The 17,364-nt window shown below is 40.8% G+C and overlaps 1 protein-coding gene and 1 long non-coding RNA gene across 8 annotated transcripts in view; one reads left to right on the plus strand and one right to left on the minus strand.

Moving 5' to 3' along the window:
- TERF1 (telomeric repeat binding factor 1) overlaps nucleotides 1-14,886 on the minus strand; it is a 36,772-nt gene extending 21,886 nt beyond the window's left edge. For 5 of the 6 annotated variants that reach the window (XM_008515619.2, XM_070631513.1, XM_070631511.1 and 2 more), the window contains exons 1-4: nucleotides 14,273-14,633; nucleotides 9,715-9,810; nucleotides 3,234-3,355; nucleotides 1,796-1,882 (exon numbers count right to left, since the gene is read on the minus strand). In XM_008515619.2, coding sequence (XP_008513841.1) covers nucleotides 1,796-1,882; nucleotides 3,234-3,355; nucleotides 9,715-9,810; nucleotides 14,273-14,579 — 612 coding nt within the window. In that variant the 5' untranslated portion in view covers nucleotides 14,580-14,633. Of the gene's footprint in view, nucleotides 1-1,795; nucleotides 1,883-3,233; nucleotides 3,356-9,714; nucleotides 9,811-14,272 lie in introns of all 6 variants that reach the window. The other variant, XM_008515618.2, reaches the window with a different exon arrangement.
- LOC103548059 (uncharacterized) overlaps nucleotides 14,791-17,364 on the plus strand; it is a 64,200-nt gene continuing 61,626 nt past the window's right edge. For both annotated transcript variants that reach the window (XR_011543358.1, XR_544153.2), the window contains exon 1: nucleotides 14,791-14,902. This is a non-coding gene — a long non-coding RNA (uncharacterized lncRNA). The remainder of the gene's footprint in view (nucleotides 14,903-17,364) is intronic.

Raw genomic sequence — 17,364 nt, forward strand, 5'->3', positions numbered from 1 at the left:
CACCCTACTTAGATATATTACTTGGTGTTGCCTGATTACTAATAATAGTGAGGTTAAGCACTTTATGCTTACAGGCTGTTAAGGTTTCCCCTTCTGTGAAGTACAAGCAGAGTGGCATTCTCAGCAGCTTCACAGAGCTGAGACAAAAGCGCAGGGGCAGGGGACCCAATAAACGCATCAGGCTTTCAACGGAAACCTCTGGAGGGTTACACCCTAGGAAGAGGGGCAAATTAGAGATAGACTGTGCCTTACTAAAACTATAACCTACCCTCAACTTGGCTCAGTCCCTTAAAAGATGAAGGCGATCACCTCCAACTCTATACCAGCATATGAAAAGGTGCTCAACTTCATTGTCATCAGGGAAACAGAAGTTAAAACCCAATGTGACAGCACTACATGTTTGCCAGAAGGATTAAAATGAAAACCACAGGTAAGGTCTCTGAAGCAAGTGGAACTCTTCCATTCTACTGGAGAAATGGACATAACTATATTGGAAAACTGTTTGGTAGTATCTACTAAAACTTAATATGTGCATATCCTATAACCCATCAATTCTATTCCTAAGTATATACCCAATAGAAACATATATATTTGCTCTATAAAGACATGTAAAGGAATGTAAAAGCCAAAAACTGGAAATAACTCAAACGTCCATCAACAGTAGAACGGATAAATATTATATTCCTAAAATGGAGCAATGAGAATGAACAAACTATTGTCACAAGCAACACCATGCATGGGTCAATCTTACAATTATAAACTTGCTATATGATTCTACTACATAAAGTTCAGAAACAAATACAACTAACCTTTGATGCTACAAGTCAGGATTCTGGTTACCCCTGAGAAGGTGAGGGACATGGTGACGGGAGGGTGCTGGTGACGTTCTGATTCTTGATCGAGGCGCTTGTCATATAAGCGTGTTCATTTTGTGAAAACACGTCTACTTACACACTTATGATACATATACCTTACTAGAAGTGTGCTATTGTTCAATAAAAAGTTCACTAAAAAATGTATAAAACTATCTTTTATTTCTTTGAATAACTTTTGTTTTTAATATTTAAAAACTAATTTCTATTGACCTTAACATTACACATATACACAAAACTACTGATGATCACATAAGAAAACTCTAGAAAAGCAAGTTACAATGCCTTTTCCTATACCTGCTCTGCCCACTATGGTAGCCACGTGGCTACTGAGCCCTCAAAATGTGTGAGCCCTCAATTTAGACATAAGTGTAAAATATATACCAGATTCCAAAGATTTAGCACAAAAAAAAGAGACTTAAAAATGATGTTTTTGGATATACTGGATTAAACAAAATGTTATTAAAGTTAGTTTCACTTGTTTCTTTTTACCCATTCTTTTGGGGGAGGAAGATTTGCTCTGGGGACCATCTGTTGCTAATCTTCCTCTTTTTGATGGAGGAAGATTGTTGCTGAGCTAACATCTGGGCCAGTCTTCCTCTATTTTATGTGGGATGCCACAGCGTGGCTTGACGAGGGGTGCTAGGTCTGTGCCCGGGATCCGAACCTGTGAGCTGTGAGCTGCCGAAGTGGAGCACACGAACTTAACCACTATGCCGCTCGGCCAGGCCCTCTTTTTACTTTTTTAACGTGGCTACTAGAAAATCTAAAATCACATATGTGACTTGCACTGTCTTTCTACTGGACAGCACTATTCTATACTCTTTAAAAGATAAAGCATTCCTTTTCTCCTCCATGTTCCTTTAATTTTCCACATCCCACCAAAACAGTTCTAAAATTCTGAATCTAATTTAAACAATTACCGTATAAGAATTTGGGTCACCAAATATTCTTTCAAAGACTTCTTCTGCTTCCTTAAAATTGCCATTTTCCATACAAACAGCTATAGCCTAAAAGATAGAATGACAAATATATATCTTACATTGCTTTTCAAAATATCAAATTGTTGTGTAATATTGAAATAACTCAGGTATATCTAAACTACTTCATTTAAAATATTTTTATGTAGTTTAATAATTTTGATTTGATAAATGACATAAAATACTTTTTCAAAGATGAAATAACTGTGGTTTGAAAAGTTTATGAAAAATTTTCATTGGCCCCTTGCACATTTAATACTAAATGCCCAGCATTCTATCTCTTTTTAATTTAGGTCAAATTAAAGGCTGGCATTAATAAATAAACTAGGAGCTACATCATATACTTTTAGGACTCACCTAAATATTAATTTTGAGCAAAAGAGAAATGAGAAAGGCGGTAGATGGCCTTTGCGATGATGAGGATATATGGATTTTGCTAGTTAGGATCCCTGGGAAATCTCTAATAGACACCTAGGAAACCAGATGCTTTTAAATACTTTATAAACTGGCCTTTTTGATATATGGTAAGATATGCGACCACCATTACCATCTAGGTAGCTTTGTAAACTTGGGGAAGCTATTTAACCTCTTGGTGCCTCAGTTTCCTTACATGTAAAATGGTGGAAATAACAGGAGCTACTTCCTCGGGTTGCTGTGAGGATTAAAGAGTTACACAGGAAAGTGCTTAGAACAGCACCTGGCAAATCGTAAGCAAGTTCCACGTCTGCTATGTACTTTACAGTAACCCACTCAGCTTCGTACTAGTCTACTAACGAAGGCCTGCTTCCTCTAAGCCTCGAAAGATCAGGATAACACGGCAAATCTCCCTGCGCTGGGTTGAAATTCTTAAGGAGTCGCTTTTCTGCCCATTCTCTCCAGATCTTAATTATACTTGACAGTCACCACACTATCAATAATCAATCCTTGGGAAGGTGGGACACCACCTGGATTTTCTCTCCTATCCAACTGTAAACAATCTTTTAAAAATGAAGACAAGTTTACTTAACTGAGAAAGTCCTAGTATCTGCTCTGCCTGTTAGCAAAACGCATCTTCCCTATTATACCTTGGAATGATTTTTTTGGCTTCTTGTTCTTTAACATGCTACTCCTAAAATTCTCACCACACAGTTAAAATTTTACATTCTCTTAATCACAAAAACCCATTAACTTCTTACCAAATGTTCTATTTTTTCATATTTATAATCTTTAAAGCTTGTGTCAAGACTATAAACCAAAGGTGAAATTTCTAAAGAGAATGATAATATTAAATTTTACTCTGAGTTTACAGTCCAACTTCCATTAAGCGGCTGGTAATTTCTTTAGATGTTATGTTTTATTTTCTAGAAAAAATATAATTATAAATACAAAGTAATATTCATACCTGAATTTTAATTAAATTCTGTATTTCTTCATGAAGTTTGTCATGTTCCTTTTCAATTGAAGCCCAAATCATCAGGGCTGATTCCAAGGGTGTAATTCGTTCATCACTTTCAAATTGCGCATCTTTTAAAACCAGAACAAAAATAAGTAACTTAGAAAGCTAAGCAGAACCTTACTTTGTCAACTTTTTATGAGTTCATTTCTTTAAACATTTACTGAATATATACTATGTGCCAGGAACTGCTCTGGTATATGCCAGTTTAGGGAAGTGATTTGATTTTTCAAGTTAAGTCCCTTATTAAAACCAACTTTAAAAATGGAAAAAGCTAGATGAGCTTATGAAAAATTTGAAGATTTTCTTTACTAAAATATTGACTTTAAGAGCTAAAATAAACTATATTTTAGGTAAGGTATCAGTAACAGAATTTTTAGATGTTTCTTAAGTCTAATGTATTATAACAAACCTCAAGATACAGCATGAAATTAGGGTTTTGTTTTGTTTTGTTTTGCTGAGGAAGATTTGCCCTGAGCTAATATCTGTGCCAATCTTCCTGTATTTTGTATGTGGGTTGCTGCCACAGCATGACTGCCAACGAGTTGGGTAGGTCCATGCCCAGGAACCAAACCTGGGCCACCAAAAGGGGAGCATACCAAACTTAACCACTAGGCAACAGGGCTAGCCCTGAAATTAGCTTATTCTGAAATCTGATTTTAGCATATACCGCTTGAAATCTTGTTATATATTTTGTGGATATTTGAAATTGGATCTTTCAAGAAGTTATTTCTCTACCAACATTCTTCCAATCACCAATGCTTAAAATCTAAGGAGTTATTGTTTTAACTCCTTCCTCTTTCTCATCACCATATCCTATCTGTTGCAAAATACTGCATAGTGGTTTAAAAAGCTTGACTGGAGTTTATTCACACTCCAACATATTACCTGTGTGGTACTGAAAAAGTTTTTTCACCCACAAAATGATGAAAATAAATATCTTATAGGATTTATGTGAATATTTAATGAGATAATATTTGTACTACTTTCTTAAAACAGAATTTTGATCAGGTTATTCTGATCAAAGACTCACAGTTAGCAAATTACACACAAACACCTCAATGTGACATTCAGAACTTTCACTCTGTATGTCTTGTACCTATAATCTTCATTCATTCATTCACTAAATATCGAACATGCACTATGAGTAGGCACTTGCCTAAAAACTGAGAATATCTCAGTGACTAAGACAAAGTCCCTATTTTTTATGATGCTCACAATGCTAATGGGAGACAGGTAGTAAAGAGATTAACAATTTAACTTCAGAGGAATAAGGGCTAGTGAGAAGAAAAAGGTACTAGAAATGGAGAATGATGGGGGAGGGCAAGGCTCTTTCAGGCGGGCAGTTATGAAAGGCCTCTCGGAGAAAGTGACAGGGGAGCCAAGATCAGCAAAATGTGCAGAAGCAGCAGTGGCACAAAGGTCTAGAAGAAAAACATTTCAGAGGGAACACGTACAAGGATCCTGAGGAGGAGTCTGTCCAAAGACAGAAAGGAGATCAGTTGACTAGAGCAGCGGGCAAGTGGGATGCATGCCATTAGAGACGATGGAGGAGGAAAGTAAACATCTGATTCCGAATTTATTTTGAATGCAGAACAGGACTCGCTAGTGGCATAGATGTAGACTGTGAGGAAAAAGAAAGGACTCTCAGGTTTCAACAACTGGATAAACAGTGCTACCATTTACTGACATAGGAAGCCTGGGTGAGGAGTAAGTTTTGGGAGTTAAGCATGGAAATCAAGAGTGCTACTATCCAGGTAAACTACAGCTTATTCTCCGAATAACTCTAATGCTTTTGTTTTGGTCTAGACACCATTTTCACATTCTCTTTCTGATTCTCATTCCCATCTAGCCTTCTAGGCACAGAGCAACCTCTACCTCCTTCTTGAATTCCTTAGCTAAGTGACTGGGAAAGTTTATCTTTTTTTCTTTTTTTAGGAAGAGTCGCCCTGAGCTAACATGTGCCGCCAATCCTCCCCTTTTTGCTGAGGAAGACTGGCCCTGAGCTAACATCCACACCTATCTTCCTCTACTTTATATGTGGGACGCCTGCCACAGCATGGCTTGATAAGCAGTGCATAGGTCCCCACCCGGGATCCGAACTGGCAAACCCCGAGCTGCCAAAGTCGAATGTGTGAACTTAACTGCTGCACCACCCGGCCAGCCCCTATGCCTATCTTTTGTATGCTCATGGTATTTCATACTTAGACTTATCTCAACAATCCTATTAGCTTTTAAATGTCTTGAAATCAGAAAACCTTTTACTCACTCCATGATGAATAATGATCACATTTCAAAATGTGAGGGCAGGAGCTTCTTAGTATATTTCTCCAAAGCCCTATAGTTCCTGGTACATTGTAGTTTCATAGCAACTATGTAACAAACATACTTAAAGAGAATTTTAAATAGCACATCATTTTCTTTCCTTTGAAATATTAGAGTATGCAATTTAAATATTAGCAGTTTCAACAATTTCTACTTTGTTTCCTGTTGTCCTCTCCTAATTGCCTCTCCAACATTTTAGATACAAACATATACTCATTCATATACTAAGTCTCTTTGGATTCCAGGCCCAGTGCCAGGTACTTACGATACAAGCATGAAGAAACAGTTCCTGCCCTTGGGGAGCTCACATGTAGCCAGGAAGAAGATACAGAGACAAACCAACGTGAGTGATACTTCACTAGCTATACCTCAGAATCTGAAGAGCTTTTAAAAAATACTGATGCCTAGGCCAATCCCCCAGAGACTGATTTAATTAGTAGAGAGCCCATGCATCTCAATTTTCCGAAAACTCTCTTGGGGAGTCTAGTGTGAAGTGTTCCTATCAGCTCTAAGAAGAGGGTAGGAGAGGAAGACAATTCCTCTTACCCTCCAGGTCCTTCTGGCTGGTCTACGAAACTGACATGAGACAGAATAACAGGAGAAAATCAAACAAAGCCTTAACTTGTACACATAGGAGAAACCCAGGAAAACTGAGTAACTCGCCAAAATGACTGAAGTTGTCACCTTAAATACCATTTTCAGTGAAAGACAAAGGAGAATGTTGGGGTAGTGATTTGGGGCTTCAAAGGGGAGGACGGCAATTCACATGGAAATGGAAAAGCAAATGTTTGGTAGACAGAACTTTGATAAGGATGGGCTGAGCGAGGACCCTCACAGTCTACCGATACCCACAGTTATCTATGGTGACTGCCTGTCCTGGGGACAGGCCTTCTAACTTAAATTCTTTTAGGCAGTTAGGGGGAAGGTCAAAGTATTTTTTAGAGTCCTTTGCTCTTAAAAATAATCAAGTCATCTTAAAGATAATCAAGCCAAAGAGACACACTTTGAGGTGGCCAATTCTGAACCCCCACAGGGATACTAGAAGAGAATCCTTCATGAGAGATCATTGCACTGGGACACTAAGGATAAACAGACAATAACCAAGTGAAGAAGAGAAGCATGGGAAGGAGAACATTTCAGGAAGACGGAGCAGCAGAAGAGAAGGCAGAGGTGTATAAAGAGATTTGCACTCATAGTTAACACTTACTGATGCCCTACTATGTGTCAGGCACTGTGCTAAGTGCTTAACATGCAGTAACTCCTCTGTCCACACAATTCCCTTACAAGGGTACACAATACTATCAACCTTGTCTTATAAACTACGACCCGGGACCCAGAGAGGTCACACAGCTAGCAAGTGGTAGAAGACACCAGAACTCTTAAAAACCACTTCAGGAGTAACAAGATGGCTGGTATGGCGAGAGTCCACGCTGTAAAGCAGTGAAATGAAAAGCACACGCAGATTGCCTAATCCTTCTTTTATTTTACATCGGCTTTCTTTCTTTTAAAAACTCCTTTCAATACTCATCTTTCCTGTTAAGTCTTTCTTGACTGACATTAACCCTTCTTACTAATCTGCCTTCCTTCTTATAAATGTGAGATATAGAAAAATGTATATATGTTAGATCTTAACTTCAAAAAATTTACAGTGTAGATTTTCACTCTCAGGTAAGACATAGGACACTGCAACAGGCCAACACTCCCACTACAACTAGAAAAAAATTGGGTAAGCTGTAACATCTTGTTGCTAAAGACACGGGAAAGCCTTGGAAGCAATGAGAACTAGATGGACTACAATTCCAGAGAGAGAATCCTTCTGAGGTGAGCTGATGATATGCAGCTGTTTTCTTCCCTGGGCTCATATGCTGATATGCTGAGGATTCAGGGTACTCCAGGCAGGGAGAGTTTACTGGGGATAAGAGAAATGAGCAAAGCTTCTGGCACTTTCCTTGGGCCTAGGTTGGTGGACTGGAAACTAGTGGAACTGAAAACACATGGTTGGTTCCTCCCCACAGGACTTCTGCTGAGTTCTGAGGCAGTGCAGGAAGCTGGGGTGGAAAGGTAGGCATATCTCCCAGAGTTGCAGAGATCTTAAGACAGAAAGCCCCATGAGAGGGAGCCTGCCATAACCAAACATTTTCCCTCAAGACATTTGCCATATTTTAAATCTATGTGGGGCAAGAGACTAAAGCTAACATGGTAGCCACTAGCCAGACATAGTTATTGAGCAGTTAAAATGTGCTGGTCCAAATTTAGATGTTGTAAGTATAAAATACACAGCAGATTTTACAGACCTACTGCAAAAAAAGGGTAAAATATCTTATTAACATGTCTTCTATTCGTTATATTTTTAAAATATTGGGTTAAACAAGATATTGCTAAAAGTAATTCCACTATTTCTTTCTACTTTGCTTACTCTAGCTATTAAAAAATTTTTGATTACATAGGTAGCTCACATTATATATCTATTAGGCAGTGTTACTGTAGAGTAACCACTAAAAAAAACAAAACCCAAAAGGATTATGCATAGCTGAAAATCCAACATATAAATTAAAATCAAATTTTATTTATTTATTTGAGGAAGTAGCCCTGAGCTAACTGCTGCCAATCCTCCTCTTTTTGCTGAGGAAGACTGGCCCTGAGCTAACATCCATGCCCATCTTCTTTCTACTTTATATGTGGGACACCTACCATAGCATGTGCCATGTCCACACCCGGGATCCGAACCGGCGAATCCCAGGCTGCCAAAGAGGAATGTGCGAACTTAACCGCTGTGCCACTGGGCCAGCCCCTAAAATCAAATTTTAAATGTTGCCTCACTTGAGTCCATTATGATGGAATATATTGATTCTGGATAACTGATCCTCGCCTGTTATATCTAAGATATACCCAAAAGGGGATCTCACTGAATCTCAAAATTAAACCATGGGGTCACACACAAAATCTGGATTTTTTCCACCATTCTTTAGGGAAGAAAGGTTGTCGGTGGAGAAATTAAAATATACTGAACAAGTGCTATATGCGAAACACAGGGGGGTACTTTAGAATATTTTGTCACATTTAATTTACAAAACAACTCTGTTAACAACCATGTCAACTCACAGCTTGCACAGTCTGGAATTCTCCAGTTGTGTCCACATCAGCCCATTTTCTTCTTCAGCAACAGGCCCGGATCTACCTGTAGTTCTGCCTCCCCAACATCTACTCTGCCTCTAGTCATATCCACTTATGGTCCTGGAACCAACTCCAGACCTAATCTCACCCCCAACACAAAGCACGCTACGTGAGCCAGAGCCAGATTAGTGACAGCCGTGAGAGTGGCACTAACACACTGGGATTGTAGGTAACACTACGTGTTCATAAGGAAGCTGTTTCATGCAAGTACTTTCTGCCATTCGGGACTGTTGGGAAAGCATCTGTAAATTGTAAAAACCAGTATCAATATGTAATTACTTGTATCAAAAGGTCCTTTAAATGACCATGTTGTAAATATCAGCCACTACTGATAAACTGAACCAGGCTTGCCCATTACAATCTAAAATTAACTATGGAGACAAGGGAGAGAGATATTATAGCTATAAATCATATATTCCCTTATATAATTAAGTGCTGAAATCAAGTTCAAATAACAGGTTTCAAATATCACAGTTGCCAGTAAAAAACAAAGTGTGTATGATACAAAGTGTCACAACAAAGTTGTAACAGAGTCAAATTTAAAGTGAAATCTTTAAAATAGAGGCCATGAGGTCTGGTTCCCCAACAGTAGCATCAGAATCACCCAGGAACCTGTTAGAAACATAAACTCCAGGGCCCCTCAGCATCCTACTGAATCAGAAACTCATCATGGGGAAGGGAACCCGACATTCTGTTTTTTAACAAGGTCTTTACTAATTCTGAAGCAGGCTGAAGTTTGAGAACCACTGCTCTAAGAAGATAGGGACTCTATTTCTTTTACTTGGTTTAGATATGTGTGTAGATGTACATGCCAAATACACATGGGCACACACTGGAAAACAAACGACGGCTCCCATCCGTTTCTTCTCATTGTCTGACCTTTAGACATAGATTGAAACATTTCCAATATAAGATAAAAACACATACTTACCAAGGGTTTTTCCTGCTGCAATTCTTGTCAAAAACTGACATATGTATATCGTTCTCAATTGATAAGCTGTTAAACTAGACAGTCCATGAATAATAGCTGAAAAAGAAAAGAGTGAATTTTATTAAAAAAAAAAAAAAAGGCAACTTGACAACGTAACCCAGCAGTGCCTCTGTGTGGTTTGCTGAGTAATAGGTTACAAACATCATGCAAAAATTATCATAAATTTAGAGCTGTATGCTTTTATTTATAGACAATTTTGTAAGAATTAGAACAAAAAAGAGTACTTTTCTTGCAAAATAAAACTGATGTTTCACATGCAGAATAATAAATACTTAAAACTACTTTCATAGGTAGCAAAGATTTAGATCCAAACTGTAAAATGTATCAAATCACTAGCTGGAAGCTTATTTTAAACCTTAAAACTCCTAATATTACAGGAAATATTTTATATTATTTCTGTTAAGGTTTCAGCTAAGTGAGAGTCTGTTCAGTTTAGAAAGCCTTATTTTAAAAATATATTAATTAATATTAACCTCCCAAATATTTGAAAGCACACCCAGATGTGATGCTAGGCAGTGAGTACATACAATGGTGAGTAAACCTTAATCCTGGACCTCAGTGAGTTTATTACCATGCAGCAAAGAAAGGCAAATGACTGAACCACTAAAGCAAAAACATGGAGCTAGTGTAACATTAACGCTAGCTGGAGGGAGGAGATGGCAGGGAAGGCTTCTCTGAGAAAACAATGTTTACAGTAAGACCTGAAGGTGTCACTGTTAGCACTATACTTCACCCAGGGCTTGGCTGCTGTATGTAAAAAGGTTAAATTAACTAGCGAACCAAAAAGCAGTAGGGCAGCCACCAAGCAGATAAGACAAATATATTTTTTATATTTATTTCCTCAATTCTAAGATGCCATAATCTTACACTATACTAGAGATTATCTGGACCATATATAGGATTCAAAGAGGGCACAAAATTTATATAAAACAAACACAATTCATTCAATATTTACTGAACACCTACTGCTAGCCAACATTTGGGGCTGATGACTGAATGATAAGAGAGCCAGTCCCCGTCCCATAAAAGTGTTAGTCTGAGAAGACACAAAGTAAACAAAAAGTGATGCAAGTGACTAATTAAAATGTAATGAGCGCCACAAAGGGTAAGTCCGGTATAGGAGCCAAACAAAAGACCTAATCTATTCTAAGGAAGAAAGGCCGACCCCGTCTGTCTTCACCTGCCTATCCCATTTAGTCTGCTAAGCAACAACTGCAGATACCCTGCACACCACTGCGCCCCTCTTTTCCTTGTACCTGGTAGGCAAAAACCAATGATCTACCTGGCTGAACCTGGCTATCAGCTTTCCCCATATCTCTAACCAAGTGCTGCTGGTGGAAAAATCCCTTAGGGAGGATCTAATGACTGGCAATATCAGCAACTATCTTCAAGCACCTATTATAATACAAGTACTACTCTAAGCACTTTGGGCCAGTGGTTTTCACGTGGGGGTGATTCTGTCCCCTATGAGACATTTGACAAAGTCTGGAGACATTTTTGATTGTCATGAGCGGGAGGAGGTGCTACTGGCACCTAGTGATTCAGGTCAGGGACACTGCGAAACATCCCACAAACCCCCTTCCCACTCTCCTTGCATGCATACACAGAACAGAGTTACATGGCGCAAAACGTCAACAGTGCTGAGGTTGAGAAACCTTGCTTTATACTCATCAGTTCATTTGCTTCTCTCAACAGCCCTATGAGGTAGATACTATTATTAGCACCATTTTACAAATCAGGAAATTGAGGCACCAAGAGGGTAAATAACTTGCTTCAGTTCTTACAGCTATAAAGTAGCAAAGCCAGGAATCAAACTCAGACAATTTACTCTGGAGCCCATGTAGGGGTGTTTTTTTTTCTTTTTCCTTTTTTTTTTTTTTTTTGCTGAGGAAGAGTCACCCTGAGCTAACATCCGCTGCCAATCTTCCTATTTTTGTATGTAAGCCACCACCACAGCATGGCCACTGACAGACGAATGGTGTACGTCTGCACTTGGGAACCAAACTCGGGACGTCAAAGCGGAACATGCTGAACTTAATCCCTAGGCCACTGGGGCTGGCCCTGGAGCCCACACTCTTAATCACTATCCTACACTGCTTCCCATGGCAGGAGACAGGTTAGGAATAACAGTCTGGAAAAGGCCTTATCTGAGATAAATGAGGTGTGAGAACAATTCTGTGTTGGAATAAAAGTGGTAAGAATTTTCTAGAAAGCATCAAGTTGTACATTTTTATAATACTGAAAAGTGTAGTAAAAGAAATTCTACAAAAGAGAAAAAGAAGTCTTTTCAGTCAAAAATGGGAACAGAGATAACACTGTGTTCACAATTTGCATGTCTGTCACTGATTAGCAGTGCAAATTGAAAAAGTTTACTCTCTCTGGGCTTCTGTCCTTGAGCTTAAAATAACAAAAGTAGCCTAGACTACTCTTTGGGTCTTGAGCTAGAACCTTGAAAGGGGTCTTTTTTCTTTTAAATAAACTTTATTTTTTAGAAGTTTTAAATTGATGGAATTACTGTGAAGATGGAGAGGTCCCACCTACCCTCCACCTAGTGTCCTCCATTATCAACATCTTACATTAGTTTGGCCCCTGTTACATTAAGGAACCAATACTGACCCATTATTAATTAACGCCCCCCATTTATTCAGATTTCCTTAGTCTTCACTTACGTCCTCCCGCTGCTGAGGACCCCATCCAGGGCACGACACTACATTCAGTTATCCCATCTCTTTAGGACTGTCTTGGCTACAACAGTTTCTCAAACTTTCCTTGGTTTTGATGACCTTGACAGTTTTGAGGTATTCTGTAGAACGTATCTCTATTGGGATTTGTCTAATATCTTCCTCATGATTGGACCGGAGTTTTGGGGTTTTTGGAGGAAGATCACAGATGTAAAGTTCCATTTTTCGTCACATCCTATCAAGTGTACATACTACCAACTGTTAGTGTTGATGATCTTGATTACCTGGTGAGTAGCATCTGTCAGCATTCTCTACTGTGAAGTTGCTCCCCCCCCACACTGTACTTTCAGAAGAAAGCCACTACCGCAGCCCACACTCAAGGAGTGGGGAGTACCCTCCACCTCCCTGAGGACAAAGTAGCTGCATAAATCACTTGGAATTCTTCTGCATGGAGACTTGTCTCTTTCTCCATTTATTTACTCCATCATTTACTTACACCAGTATGGACTCATGGATATTTATGTTATACTGTGGATTATAATTCAATACTACTTTGTTTTCTTGCTCGAGCTTTGGTCATCGGGAGCTCTTGCCGTTGGCTCCTGTGTCCCTTTCTGCCCCACCACTGTGGGGTTTGGTTTTGCTTTGTTTTTAGCACTTCCTCATTTTCTGGCACAAGATGCTCCGGGTTTATCCTGCATACTTCCTGTTCCTGTCCTAGAAACAGACCATTTCTCCAAAGAGCCCTGGTTCCCTGTGGTGGAGGAGAGGATTAGAGACCAAGACTCCAGCGCTACGTGAACTTGCACATTGCTTCCACGCACTTCAATCTGACACAACAAGGAAGTCTGAGCCTGCTAACCGTGTCTGTGTACGTACAGAAATACGCACATGTATTTCTATATGTAACCATCTGTACTTATATCAAGCTAAACAGGAGTTCATAGTGATGTTTCCAACTCAAATTCATCACCACACAGATAATTCTAGCCTGCTCCACAAAGAGGACTTTTTAATAATCCTAATTAAGGTGAATTGGCTTCATTTCCCGAATTAATTTTCTAATTAATGTTAATTAACCACGGCTCTAGTGTTATCTGTGACAACGTTAGAGGAAAGGTTCTCGAGTTGGAAGATAAGGCTTGGGTCTGGAATACCTCTTGGAACCTATAAATTCTCCAGGTTGCTTAACTAGTTCACTCTAAGATTATTTGCCTACCTCAGGGGGTTACCCGAAGACGAAACATGTCAACACGTTTCCTAAAACAGATAAATTTCTATAAAATACTAACTTGGCGTTGCATTCAGCTGCAGTAAATCGAGTGCCGACTCTGAAATAAACACCAGAGCATCTTTCTGGCATCATTCAAACAGCCAGGCTGGTCCTCCCTATGGGTCTAGTCTCTGTCCATCACTTCCAGGCCCTCCCGTCCAGGCAGCAGGTTTCACCGACAACGGCTTTTATCCTGAAGCCTGTACCGAGCAAGCGGGCCAAACGGGGTTTAAATACGTGGCTCACAAATACACAGAAAACACTTGGAGGCCATAGTGACGGCTGAATCAATGCCATTACAGGAATAACTGAGTCAAAACAACAAATAGAAGCGCCAAAGGAGATAAAAGGAATTGGACACCGCGTTCGGGGCAATTTAGCACATTTTAACTCATTTCATCCCGCAGCAACTCTAAACGGGGGTCTCATGCTCATTTCACCGAAGAGAAAAACTGAGGCGCCGGGAACAGAGGGAGGCGGGACTCGAACCGACGTACCATGGGGGCCCGGTCCCCGTTCTCCCGCCCGGCCGCCCGGCGCTCACCCTCAGCGCTGTCGCGGGTCCGGTGGAAGTCCTCGGAGCGGCCGTCGCGGAAGGCCCGGCACAGAGAGAGGCAGAGGAAATCGAGCATCCAGCCGGCCGCCACCGTCTCGGCCTCGGCCACCAGCTCGGCGTCCTCCTCTGCCTCGGGGGCTCCCACCTGCACCTGGCACTCGAACAGCTCCTGGCACTCGAACTGCTCCTGGTCGTCCCTCGCCATCGCCGCCGCCCGCTCCTCCGGGGGCTCCGCATCCTCCCCGTCCGCGCGTCCCCGCGGGCTCGAAGCGCCTGAGGAGCTATCCTCCGCCATGTTAAAGCGGTCGCGCGAGTTCCGTTCCTTCGGGCGCCGAGCGACGATTGGCTCGCGCTGGCGGGCGCGGGGAGGTGCCGCGGGGGCGTAGCTTCCGCCGGCGGGAAACCACCAATCACACCGCCGGGATGGGCGAGCGCCTCGAGTCTGGCTTCTGATTGGCCAAGACCTGCTCCCGCCTCTGGACATTGAATTCCCCGCCACGCGGACCGGCTTTGTTGGTAAACCGGCCAACTCCAGACCGCGCGGGGAGGGAGGTTACGGAGTGAGGCGGCTGCCTTCTGCTCGTGCTAAAATGCAGCAGTGACTGGAAGGACGACACGGTTAGTTAAAATGGAAATGCATTTTACCTACAGTGTACTTCAAAAAGAGAGAGGTTATAGAACTTGTCACTAAGCGTGACGCTTTAGACCGTAGTATTCACCTAACAGTTGCTGCGCGATCACGAACCAAAAGTGTCCCAACGGACTTAACTCCGTGCTTCTCCAACCTTAACCCGCGTCAGAATCAGCCAGGGGGCTCGTTAAAGCACAAATTGTTGGGCTCCAGCCCCAGAGCTTCTGTTCTGTAGGTCTGGACGGGGTTCCTTCAATTTGCAAGTCTAACAAGTTCCCAGGTAAAGCTGAGGCTGTTTGGGGATCACATTTTGAAAATCGCTGCTCTAGAAAGAGTGTATTACTATGGAAATGAATTTCAATCAGGGTGACAAATAAAAATGGCAAGCAATAGGATATATTGGAGAATATGAGGAAACCATTTGGTATAAACCTAATTCGGCCTGACCTTGTCTTTCCAAAAGGGCCTGACCCTGGCTGTTGAGCATGTATTGTATATCTGCTTTAGATATTCCCTATGGCAAGAACAAAGGCCCTTGAGATAAAGGTGCAACTTCCCTCCCCCTCCCAACGTTGGCATCTCCTTAAGGATTAAGCATCTTTCCTTAGGCTAGAAACTGATTGCTGCGCTCACCTGTGACGACCCAGCTCTAGACAATGGACTTGCCTCCTGCTACGCCCACCCAGATAGCAGACCCACTACCTGCTGTGTCCATCAAGCGCTGTGCTGACAGGGCAATCTTGTGACTATTGTGGGAGGGAGATTTCAATCTTATGTGAAACGTCCTGTTTGGGGGTATATAACCGCCTGTATACCTCACTTCTTTGGTGCCCTTTCTTCCTTCGGGAAGAAAGGCCCCAGGCCATGGTACTCAGATTTCAGCTCAGAATAAACTCACCCAAGTTTTCATTTATAGATTGGTTATGGATTATTCTCGTCGACAAGGGTTTGAAATAGACTATAGAATGCAGCTTGTACAACAATGAGTGAATGTTTGTTTTGAACTTTGAAACTTACCTTAGAGCAGAAGAGGGAATTCTGGGGGAGAAGGGGTTTGTTTCTCTATGTGGGTGATAGTTACATCAGAATATTCACTTTGTGAAAATTCATTGAACATAACTTATGCACTTTCAATATGTGCGTCAGAATTGAATAAAAAGTTTACTTTAAAAACCTTTCGGTTTATAACACATCCAATTTCATCAAAGCCTTTATGTGTTCTGATTTTACACATTTATTATTGCTTTAAGGCGGTAGGGTAAACGCTGAGTTATTAAAGCACTATATTATAGCTGTTAAGAATGCCTAGGTTAGGGACCCAAAGCCAAGTTGATAAGTTGGGGGGCTCCACTTCGCTGGCTGGGTTTGCCAGTTCAGGTCCTGGGCACGGACATAAGCATTGCTTGTCAAGTGATGCTGTGGCAGTGTCCCATATAGAAGAACTAGAAGGACCTACAACTATGACATCCAACTATTTACTGGGGCTTTGGGGAGAAAAGGAAGATTGGCAACAGATGTTAGCTCAGGGCCAATCTTCAAAAAAAAAAAAAAAAAGAATGGCTAGGTTGGAACATCCCTCACTGGCTGTGTGATCTTGAATAAATTATGTCTCGGTTTTCTTGTCTGTATATTGGGGATAATCATAATACCTCATCATAGAATTGTTGGGGAGATTAAAGGGCTTAAAAAATGTAAAGAGTTTAGAAGGAATCCAGGTGCATAGAAGTGCTCAATTAATATTAGCTAGAAAAGCAGGACATTTGTGCTACCTGGAAAGAGGGTGATGAGTCAGAAGGGATCACTCCTTCAGGCTCTAACGGTCCCATTGACAGTAAGTCCTGTTTGCAAACAGTACGGGGGAATAGGGTCTAAGGAAATAAGGGGTAAGATACATTATGAACAGCCAACAAATCCCAGGTTTCCAAATTGAAACTTTTTTTGTCCTGCAAGGCTCTCAGATGAGGTCTGCTTCTTCTTCCTTTCCTCCAGTTCTCCTCCTTGTCTCCCCAGAAGGGAGTTCAGGGTTACCTTAGGTATATCAACCAATTTATTCAAAGCCACAAAGTAAACATAGCATATTTTCCTATGGCATCAATCTACTGAAAGATTTAGAGAAGTGAAACATTTTTATAGTTAACGCAATGGTGTATAATGAAGTGTAATGAAATATGTGTATTTTTTATTAGGATTTAATCGCAATCATCAACAAAATTTTAGTCTGGAGCTACTTCCAGCCACATACTGCATTCTTTGCCCTCTTCCCTTATTATTATTTGATTGAAGAAAAATTAAGAAGCACTGGCCACATAGGGTGGGGCAAAAAGTTATTTTAAAATCTAATTCCAGCAGAAAGTCAATAAGACAGAGTCTTATTGGGTTGTGAGCGAGACAACAGGCCTGGAGGAGGAGGAAAGGAAAAAAGGAAAAGAATTAATTTTTTAGACCTGCC

This window comes from Equus przewalskii, chromosome 8, assembly GCF_037783145.1.
Source record: "Equus przewalskii isolate Varuska chromosome 8, EquPr2, whole genome shotgun sequence".
NCBI classification, from domain to species: domain Eukaryota; kingdom Metazoa; phylum Chordata; class Mammalia; order Perissodactyla; family Equidae; genus Equus; species Equus przewalskii.